Source organism: Manacus vitellinus, unplaced genomic scaffold, assembly GCF_001715985.3.
Source record: "Manacus vitellinus isolate BGI_N305 unplaced genomic scaffold, ASM171598v3 scaffold_29_pilon, whole genome shotgun sequence".
Classification (NCBI taxonomy): Eukaryota; Metazoa; Chordata; class Aves; order Passeriformes; family Pipridae; genus Manacus; species Manacus vitellinus.
In genome coordinates, this window is record NW_021940207.1 from 5,079,507 (window position 1) to 5,089,852 (window position 10,346).

A 10,346-nucleotide genomic window follows, 5' to 3' on the forward strand; every position below is an offset into this window, starting at 1 on the left:
TTGGAGATTCTTCTGTTTCCTTTCCAGTGTGCTCCCTCTGCTCCAGTGATCAGCAGCATTATTAACATAGACCTTTGCTCAAGCAGTTGTCTACATCAGAATTTTAAGTTTGCACGTGTAGGTCAGGAGCACCCAGGAATTGACAGGAGCAGCATCACTGGATCCTCTACCCCCAAAAAAACAGGCTCAGACAGAAATCTCTCCTACAGGACTCCACTCCTTCATAGAGAGTAAAATTCAGGAACCCACAGGAAAAGAGGATTCATTCACGTACATCATTCCCTTACATCCATAACCTATTTGCTATGAGACAAGGGGACAATCACCCCTTTACAAAAGGCTGGCAAAGGCTGAAGCATCCGTTTGTTCCCTCTGAAACCCTACTTCAAGATTGTACCAAAGATCTGACACTTTTGTCCTGTCTGTCTGTAGGAGTGATATAAAAGTGTGGAAAGGAAATGTCAAACAAATGAAAAGGTTTTCTCTCTCTTCAGAGAAAAAAATGATTCAATATTTGTTGACAGGACAAATGTACTTATTACTACTGCTGTCTCCATAGCATTGAAATGTGTTAAGTAATATCATTCAACAGTGTTAGAAAACACAGACAGATGTTTCTCTACCTATGTTTTACAGCTGTTTTAAAAGATGTGACACCTACAGCTGCAATTCAGTGTAATCCTCTAGCCACACTGTCTATTCCCAGCATCTCCCACATCACATATACCAGGGTGTCTCATCACACACTCATGTTAAGGTCATGTATTTTCTACACTACCACACACACCCCAATAAAAACTCCAGTGACAGGAGTATTTTCTTCAATGTTATCTTATATAGTGGAGCAAGAGGAGATTAATAGAAATGAAACGTCTTGAGAAAGAAATGAGTTGTTTGTAGGACAGGATTTTTCTTCTGCTTTCACTGAAAAGCAGAAAAGTGCTACAGAAACAGTGGTCTTATCTGACTAGTCTTCATCAGCTGGCCATAATTTTATGGACTACAACAAACTTCCCGAACAAAGACTTTGTATTTATTCCATGTGCATTTTTTGTTTTGGGGTTTGAGGTTTTTTTGTTGGTTTTTTTTTGTGGTTTTCTTTTGTGGTGGTTGTTGTGTGGGTTTGTGGTTGGTTTGGTTTTATTTTTTGGTTGGTTGTTTTTTAACCCAGTGCAATAATGTCTACAATCAGTGTTTTCTAATTGCCTATTCTGGAAATCTGCCACAGTTACTTTAAAGTAACTACCCAGAAATAAGGAGTTTGTTTATTTAAAAGTCTTTTGGAAAATCATCACTGCTCCTGATGGAGTATGTCACATATTCTAAGGCACAACAGGCTATTTAGGAGATAAAAATAAAGGAATATCCATTTTTCTATATGAAAATAAGCCACTGGAAGGAAATTCTCAGTTAAGGTTATTTTTTACTTAAGTCCTTAATGTCACTGACACCATTCTGAAAGCATGAATAACCAAATCAATCTATCTTGAATACTTAGGCACCAAATTACTGTAAATCAGAAAACAAAGGTAACACAAAACAGTACTGGTGAGCTTCCTTCATATCTGTTGACTTCATATCATTAGTAGCATTACTAAAAGTCAAGTTCTGTGCAGTGCTAGAGCACCTTCTCTTCAGAGAGTTTTAAAGCATTCTCAAGGTAGTGATGGTCTTACCTTGAGCCCACCACTCCCTGGCAGAGACATGGAAAGGTAAGAAGGCTGTGGTTCCCAAAGACTCACTCCAACCACTGATACTGCCTCCCTAAAGGTAAACTCCCTTTATCTAACCAACAAAATACCTTTAAAACATATTAGTAAACATATTAGTCTCTTAATCACACCTTAGAAAGATCCCCTGAACTCGCTGAATCACTTGTAATTAAGTAGCCTCCAGGTAACAGAAGCAAACCCTGTTTATTTTGAGGCATCATCAAAGAATGTGACAGCACCATGGATCTGCAGATAGGTCAGCCTTGTGTAGCACATAAGGCAACCATGGGTACTTAAATCCAAGGCAATCTGTGCAGTCAAGACAGACACAAATCACTTAGAAACTGCTGATCCCCAGTCTCCAACCTATGCCTCCTTTGTTATCCATGGTTATCTATGAGAGAGGTGCTATTTTCCAACTGTAACCCAAAATTCTTTCCAGGTTGGTGCATGCGAGAGTGATCATCAAAGCTGAAAGCACTCCAGCCTGGAAACTACCAGTAACAAGGAATAGTTGATGATAGAAAAACCAGGAAGCAAGTAAAAGCAGGTATCTCAACACAGACACAAGACAAGGGAATCCAATTTGTACATCTGGCCTGGGGCAGATAATTGTCCAAGTGCAATCTGGAGTCACACCTGTGAAAATCTGGGAGGGAATAAGGAGCGGGTAAGTGACAGAGTAGCATTTAACAAAGCCCAGAAGGGTTCATTTTTTAGACCTGAACCTGTCTCATGCACAAGGTGAAATGTGTCTCCTACCCCCCCTATGGCTGACCCTTGATCCAGGTGCATTATTCAGCCTGCTTGGGCACCCAGGTGAATCTCCATCCTCCGTCGTCATCCCTGCGCACAAAGGCTTGTCCTTGGTGGAAGGTGTGTGTTCTCACATTGCGGTGGGGACTTAGAGAAGTTGTGAAGGCCACTTCAGTCTTGTTGGGTGACAAATCACCAGGCAAATAAGGCAACCCATATGCTGGGAGGGAGGAAACACTAGGTACTGCTGAGGAGATGCATGGTGCTGAAGGAAACTGAGGAAGGAAGGGAGAGTCCTCACTGCATGGATGGGCACTGCTGTCAGCTGGAGGCACGTGGCTGCAGCTAAACGCTGCTGCTGCTCCTTCACTGTGCTCATAGCCTATTGCCTCACCAGGGCTCAGGCAGTACGTGTCTTTTCCAAGGTCTGAGGACAGGGCACTGTAGTTAGCTGAAGCTTCATCAATGGTGTTGACATCTTTTAATCCTAAGGTCTGCAAGACCCAGTTGTCCACGGTAGGGCTGGCCTGCTCTTCACAGGCAGTGAATTCATCCAAGAGGTTCCTTCTAGCTTTGGAAGCATGAGGAGTTTCTTGAGGAACAAAGCAATGGTCCTCTTTTAATCTCCTCTTGGCACTTTTGAGAATAGCACAGGTTTTCTGTCCATGGCAGGATAGCAGTTTCTATTAAAACAAACAAACAAACAAACAAAAAGGTAGAGAGAGAAGATTAAAATCTGATTTTATAGATACCTGAAAGAAACATGTTTCTGACCTCAGATTTTAGGTGTTGGTTTAGAAGATGGTTACTACTGAATAACTGACTGGAATAATAAAAAATGTCATTAAGCTGACAAGGAACAAATATCTTTATTTTTTTTTAAGATGAGAGACAAAGAATCCAAATATTTAAAAAATTCCTCCATACTTAGTCTAACAGAATGTTTCATCCAACGTGAAATGTTTCATTTTGTATTTTACCTTTACAAAAATGCCACATAACTTTTTAATTAATAAATTGGAAAAAATATAGCTCACTATTCTAATGTAAACTAATAAAAACATATCACTGGAAAATCAAACAAAACAAAACATAAACCAGAAATCACAAAAAAAACCCATAAAAAAGGAAACAATCTTTATTAAAGGGATAATTGACAAAACAGGTACATTAAAGAAATATGTATTCAAACTTGATCATTTTACTGAAAAAAGGCATTAGATGGAATAATTTTACCTTGCTTATAACCCTTACTTATAACTAATAAATTAAATTATGCCATGGGCTATACTGTCTCCACAGTCAAAACTTACAGGCTATCATTCCTGGAGGAAACTGTCACCTTAGATCCATGACCAGCAATTTGGCAGCTCTGTGAAGTTAAATCTCACACTGTTGGTTGTCTGCACTCTTTGATTTTCTATATATTTTAATGGCCTGTACCTATTTAACCTGTTCCTTCTGCACACATCTACACAACACGTTTGAACACAATACCTTGGCTTTTTCTTCTAAACACTTAATCAGGGCAGAATTCAGGTACTGTCGCAGGTTATTATTTTCTTCATGTAACCTAGCAAGTTCCTCTTCCTTCTGAAGCAAAGTATCTTGAAGCTGTGGAATAGAGATACTGATGAATAGATGTTGACTCTGTAACTTAATAGCAACTGCCCTATGGTACAGGCTGCTTGGATTTGATGATGTGGGTGTTTGCTTTGTGAGCTCAACACACCCCCTCCAGCCTCTTGTCTCTATAAATCTAAGTGGCATGAATGTTCAGTTTTCACTTTTAACTTCCTTTAATCTTTAGTGAGTATTTGAGAAGATTACTTTGAAAAAACCTGTAACCACAGAATAATAATAGAAAAGAGAATTACAGGTAGTCCTGTGAGCAGCCAGAAACCGTCATGGGCATGACAGCAGGTGCAGGATCTCCTTCTGAGTGGCAGTAAACATCCCTTTGCATCCCTCATTCTCCTTTATAGTTGGCTGGTGAGAAGAAAGGAGGAGGAGTTGCAGACTAACAATTTATGGGAGTAGAGTGCAGAGGGAAGATACAGTTGCCATTCTTTATGATACAGTAGGATGCAGTTATCCCTTCAATTCTGGACCCTACTGTGCTAGTCCTGGTACATATACAGAGCTAATTCCAGCTCCCTAGAGCTGAACAGGAATGGTAGGTGCCTAACCCTTTTTCATGGGAAATCTACGTGTTTGCAGACAGATTTTTGCCCTCTGATCACAGATCGGGCGACTTCTTTAGGAGGACAAAGGATCTCCTGCTAAGGACCCCAGGCATCTGCTGAGCAGAGGCTGTGAAGCACCAGCCTCAAATGACTGAGGTAGAGCCAAAGAAAGAAGTACACTGGCATCTAGAACTAGGGTTGATGATTAAGTTAATGACTTTTCATTGACTTCACTGTGTCAAAACATCATTCCAAGTTCTTGATCAGAGTCATCAGTCTGGAGTTCCTTCATCTAGGATTGTTCAGTCTCTCCTGCTCCTTGTTGGGAATTATAAAAAAGGAAAAATGAGAGAAAATAAAATAACCAGGAAATCCTTGATGGTCAAAATGGCTAATCCTCCATGGAATTAGGTAATTCTAGTGGAATCATTTCTCATGAAGTTAAACCTGGTTGAATCAGGAGGATACACTACATATTTTTGGACAACAGCACCATCAGAGCCCAAGGGACCTCCTGGTCATGCTCCTGGTCTTCTCTAGTGCCAAGGTGCAATATGCAAGAGAGGAGGGATGCATAGGGAACCCCACAACAGCTGTTCCAACCTCACAGGGCAACACAGGGGAGACAAATACTTCAAGCAAGGAACAACAAATAAAGCGGTTTTCTGTCACTTCCCACAACTGTGCAAGCGAGAGGGAGATACGTCACAAACCAACCCAGAAGGTGCGATACAGGATACAAAGTTCAGGAACCTCGTGGGGTGAAACCCGCGTTGCCGGGGCGGCGCGGAGCCTTTACCTGCTTGTTTCTGTAGAGCTGGGAGGAGAGCTGGTCTCCCTGCCACGCCGCGTCCTGGGCACCGAGCTGCGGGCTGCAGAACTGGCCTGGGGGAGCAGAGCCGGGGTTAGCCCGCTCCGCTCCCGCTCCCTCGCCCTGCCCGGCGGCGGGAGCCCCGCTCCCGGGAGCGCACTCACCCGGGCTCAGCCAGCCTCCCGCCGGCCCTGGCTGTGCGGCGGCTCCGCGGCGCAGACGGCGGCCCAGGTCTCCTTGGAACACCGGCGGGGGCGGACCAGGGGCAGGGCGCAGCCCGGGCCCCGGCGAAGTCCGGCTCCGGGCACGGCCGGCCGGTGCTCTGCGGAGAGAAAGGGGCCGAGCGATGGGGCGCTGGCCGGGGACGGCGGTGCCCCCTCCCCAGCCCCCGAGGGAGGCGGTGTCAGCCTGGCCCCGGCGAGCGCTCCCCTCGCTCCTGTCCTGGCCGGGCTGTGCTCAGGTGCCTGTCCCGGGGCAGGCGCCGCCTGCTCCCGTGGGCGCTCCCAGTCCTGACCCGGGTGCCCGCTCCCCCCTTTTGTTTTCTGCCCGCCCGGGGGCCCCGCACGGCCCCGCTCCCTCCGCTGAGCGCGGACAGAGCCGCCCCGCCGCAGCCCCCGGCGGCACAGGGGCTCCGAGCAGAGCTGTGCCAGGGAGGTAGCTGAGTTTCCTACGATCCTTTGGAAAATACTACGGTGCTGAGTGGGTTTAGGGTGAAGGGAGGTCCCAGGCTGTCTTTGGCCAGACCGTTCCTGCCACTTTGGAGGTTTGATTCAGCTCTAAAGCAGCAGCACAAAGCCTGCAGAGTCACCTCCAGGCTGCTCGCACTCTCTTCTGCCCCTGCAGTTCTACAGGAGTCCCAGACCGCAGAGCCTGGGGTTGGCTCTGGATTCACCCTTTTCCACTCCTCCAAATAAGCCCTATCTGCAGCAGCTCTAAATATCTGCAAGGCAAGGCAGAGCTTGGAGCCTCAAAGAGGGAATCTGCTCACCCATGGGAAGGCACAGCAGCAGAGACTGCTCTTGCAGGTGGAGGAGAGCCCTCTTTTTTCCCCATCTTAAAGTGGGCACAAAATGTACTGCAAGCCCCCAAGGCAAAGAGACCAGCTTCTGTTTTTCTGCCTCGAGGTCGAGAGAAATGCAAAGAGCACTTACCATATTAGTGGCAGAATGAAATGCAGGTCTTGGGAGCACGTTTCTGTTAAAGCCCCAGAGAGGTTTAAAAGGCTCTGAAGGAGGGGGAGAGGGGGGAGACCGGGGAGGCGAGTTTAATCTAAAGGAGCTCCCAGTGACGCCTCAGAGCTCTCCTGAAACCCAGCAATCTGATTTGGTGTAAAGCTGTCAAACTTGTGACGTGAATAAACAGCAAACTTGCTGAAATCAAAGTCATTCTGGTCCCACAAATCAACACAAGGAAGGAGGGAAAAGAAAAGGAGGGAGAGGGAAAAAAAAGCTTCCACACACTTCAGGACAGCAGTGAACTGGTGTGTCTGAGTTTCACTCCAGGAAATGAACAGGGATCCAGGGAAGCATCCCACATGTTCAGAGCAGGGCTGCTGGTGTTGCTGGTGAGTTTTTTGATTTGTTTTGTTTTGTTTTCAAGCCTTGTTTGTGGTTGTAAAATCCAGCAGGAAGAAACAAGTTTGTCCAACATGCCTGGCTGAGGGAGTGGGTTTTGCCCAGCTTCCCAGAGGTGTGTAGAAACAAATATGATTCAGAGCACTTCTGTGGACAGTTCTGACGAAGAAAATTCAGATTTGAGAACAACACAATCTGCTGTGATAAGTTCCAGCAAATGTCTCACTATATTGGGAATGTTTTCTGCCAAGCCCCAGGCTTCCAGAAGATCTCAGGACATAAATGCTGTGACAGTGGTGTAAGATTTACTATCATAAAGGCTAATGTTGCAAAAGCCATACACAGGTGTGTGTGTGTGAAAGGCAGAGATTGCCTCCATATAGCTGCCTTTAATTCACATAGATTTTCACAGCAATCAAAATCTATGGACAGTCTTGAGTTTTTCCCGGAAGAAAAAAAAATCAAAACAAAACTCTTCACTGAGGGTCTGTCTTCGAATAGAACATAGGATGGTGGAAATAAAGTCAACTGCAGAGCAGTTGTTCCATCAGGATCCTGCCCCTGCCGTGATGTCAAGGGCTATTCCAGGCGGTAACCCAACCTGTCTGCAGACACGAGGCACAGGGTGACGCTGGGCCAGGGTTAGGCCATGCCAGCATATGGGATGATCTTTCATTTCTCCCCTGGAGGACACTCAGTGCTGAGCAAGGTTCAGGGACAAAAAAATCAAGAGGGCTATTTGCCTTGCAGTCTTTTATTCCTGGTGTATTTTTCTAGATTGCTGCAGGTAGACTGGCAGCTATGCCAAGTTAAACTATTGCCACCTCCTGCCTTATGTTTTTTCCAACAGAGGTGTTTTAAAAAGGCCTCACACTCCACGCCCACAGTGCCTTGGGTCTCTCTGTTTAAACCCCAGCTCAACACCGTACATTTGGTAACTGCTCTGATAACCCACCTCCTTCAGATGCCAACCCCTCTCCTCCATGGCTGTACGGAGTGTAGGGGGGGATCTGCTGGCTAACAAGAAAACACGAGCCCTGTGACACACACCCAACACGCGCCAAGGCCCAGTGCAGCTCCCTGGCCGGCTCTGGCCTCTCTGTCACCGCGGGGCCGCCGCAGGGCACAGCCCAGGCAAGCCCCGCCGCCCCGGGAAGGGCCTGGGGCAGGCGGGTGAAGCCGGGACAGGAGAGGCGCTGGGGCGGGCGGGGAGGTTGGAGGAGCCTCAGGACCCCAGCTGCCCCGTACGAGGCGCAAACGCCCCGCGGGTGCCCCCCGACCCCAGCAGCGCCCTCCGGGGCCGCGGGCTCAGCCCGGCCGCCATCGCGGGGCTGCCCAAGATGGGTCATCACCCGCCGCGCCCCGCCGCGCGGCCATGGCGGGGGGTTCCTCGTGAAGGGCCGGCTGCCCCGCTCCCCATCCTCGGCTCGAGGGCCTGGGGGCAGCTGGAGGTGCCCGCCCGGCCCCGGATGGGCTGAGGCAGGTGCACAGGAGCCTGCAGCGGGTGAAGAGAAGGGGTGCCCTGAGCAAGAGGTGCCCCCCGTGTCTCCCCGGGCCGTCTCCGCAGCTCGTCTGTAGGGACAGGGGCGGAGAGGAGGGTTGAGTATCTCTGAACAGCACATCTAGGGAGATGATCAGGGGTCTGGGACATCTCTTAGGAGAGACTGAGGGAGCTGGGCTGTTTCCTCTGGAGAACAGAAGACTGAGGGGATCTCATGCATATGAGTATGTCAAAGGCGGGTGCGAAGAGGATGGTGAAAGACTCTTTTCGGTGGTGCCCAGCGACAGGACAAGGAGCAATGGCCATAAACTAGAACATAAGAAGTTTCACCGCAGCATGAGGAAGAACTTTACATTGAGAGTGTTAGAGCACCGGAATAGGCTTCCCAGGATGGTCCTGGAAGTTTCCCTCTCTGGAGACATTCAGACCCCACCTGGACGCCTTCCTGTGTCACCTGCTCCAGGTGACCCAGCCTTGAAAGGGGGATTGGACAAGATGATCTCCAGAGATCCCTTCCAACTGGGGTTCTATGAGGGACAATGAGTGGGCATGGCTCCTTCCCACTTTGTGTGGACGTGGATATGGGAGCAGCATTGCTGGCTCATGGCTGCTCCCAGACAGGGCCCTTTGCCTGGCACAATGCGTGTGGCTCTGTCTCTGCTTCCTTTTGGCAGAGCTCTGCACACTCAGGCGTGCCCTGTGCCTCTGAGAAGTGCTGGGAGGGGTGTGGGCACACTCTTGGTAATGAAAAGCAATTACGAAGAGAGCCTCTGGTCACTCCATTGTTGTGTCTGCACAGCTGGTATGTTGGTCGTGTTGGCTGGAGGGTTGACAGTGCTTGGCTTTCTGAGCTCGAGGAGTTCAGGTCAACTCACACTACCAAGGTTGATATGCTGGGAAGTAAAAGGTGGTACGTGGGTAAAAGACCACCAAATCAGAGCCCTGGGGAGACAACCTTTGGGTGATTTTCGAGGAAAGAAAAATGCTGTTGGTGTAGGAGAGAAAGATCTAATTTTGCAAAATCATGCATAGATGTCACACATGGTGATGGAAGAGGTTCAAGTCATAGTAGCAATCACTCATCCATATGTAGTGTAAAAGAAAAACAAAGTGACAATCATCTGCTAATTCTTTTCCTGTTCATCTGAGGCAACCCCTCTCAGAGCTCTTACTACTTGTTGTAGTTAATGATGCACCTCTTTAATTGGGAATACAGTTCCAGGGTGAAATGTTTATCAAGACTACAGTATTGCTTCAGTGAAGATACGATTTCACTTTGCATGTCATAGCAGCTCTTTTCTGGCATTTTGGGAACACACTGAAGTGTATTGAAGTCTGTTAATTCCCGTATGTTCTTTGTACCTATATTTTCTTTTGTAATTTCTATGATGTTTCTTGTTTCAATGACAGTGATTAAGCAAATTCTTCAGAATAAAATAAATTAAAAAAAGCCCAACGAACTTTTTTTTTCTGGTTTAACCCATTTTTATGTAGAAATGGCCTTAAAATTGCATTTGCATCATTGTGAAGGGATGGTACATGGAAGAAAAACAATAATATTTACAAATAGTTTAGTTCAAGTTTTATACCAGATTTACTACAGTTATAGTATGTGTCACTTTGCGTGCTAACACCTGGATGGGTGTCCAAACCCACCCCAAATCCTGTTCACTTTTCCTGCCATATTATTGCTACAGTGCTTCTTATCCCTATTAAGAGTGGCTGAAGTATATCAGTGGCAAAATAGAGGCTCAGTTAATAACTCCAGATATCAACCTATAGTCAGGTACACACAGGTATCTGGCA

General features: G+C 47.1%; 1 protein-coding gene across 1 annotated transcript; it reads right to left on the reverse strand.

Annotated features, from left to right (window-relative positions):
• Window positions 1–439: 439 nt before the first annotated feature.
• GMNC (geminin coiled-coil domain containing) lies at window positions 440–8,661 on the reverse strand. The gene is made up of 4 exons (XM_029960739.1): window positions 8,090–8,661; window positions 5,454–5,787; window positions 3,966–4,082; window positions 440–3,151 (listed from the first exon to the last, which is right to left on the reverse strand). Exons 1-4 carry the CDS (start codon window positions 8,659–8,661, stop codon window positions 2,507–2,509), a joined length of 1,668 nt encoding a protein of 555 aa, XP_029816599.1. The 3' UTR covers window positions 440–2,506.
• Between the last annotated feature and the right edge of the window lie 1,685 nt (window positions 8,662–10,346).

Excerpts from the sequence above, each read along its gene's own strand:
- GMNC (XM_029960739.1), bottom strand. The coding sequence starts at position 8,661 with ATGTGCTGTTCAGAGATACTCAACCCTCCTCTCCGCCCCTGTCCCTAC. Across the intron at positions 5,788-8,089 it reads TGGGCCTTGGCGCGTGTTGG|AGCACCGGCCGGCCGTGCCC; the intron begins GTGTGTGTCACA and ends TTCTCTCCGCAG. Across the intron at positions 3,152-3,965 it reads GTTTAGAAGAAAAAGCCAAG|AAACTGCTATCCTGCCATGG; the intron begins GTATTGTGTTCA and ends TTGTTTTAATAG.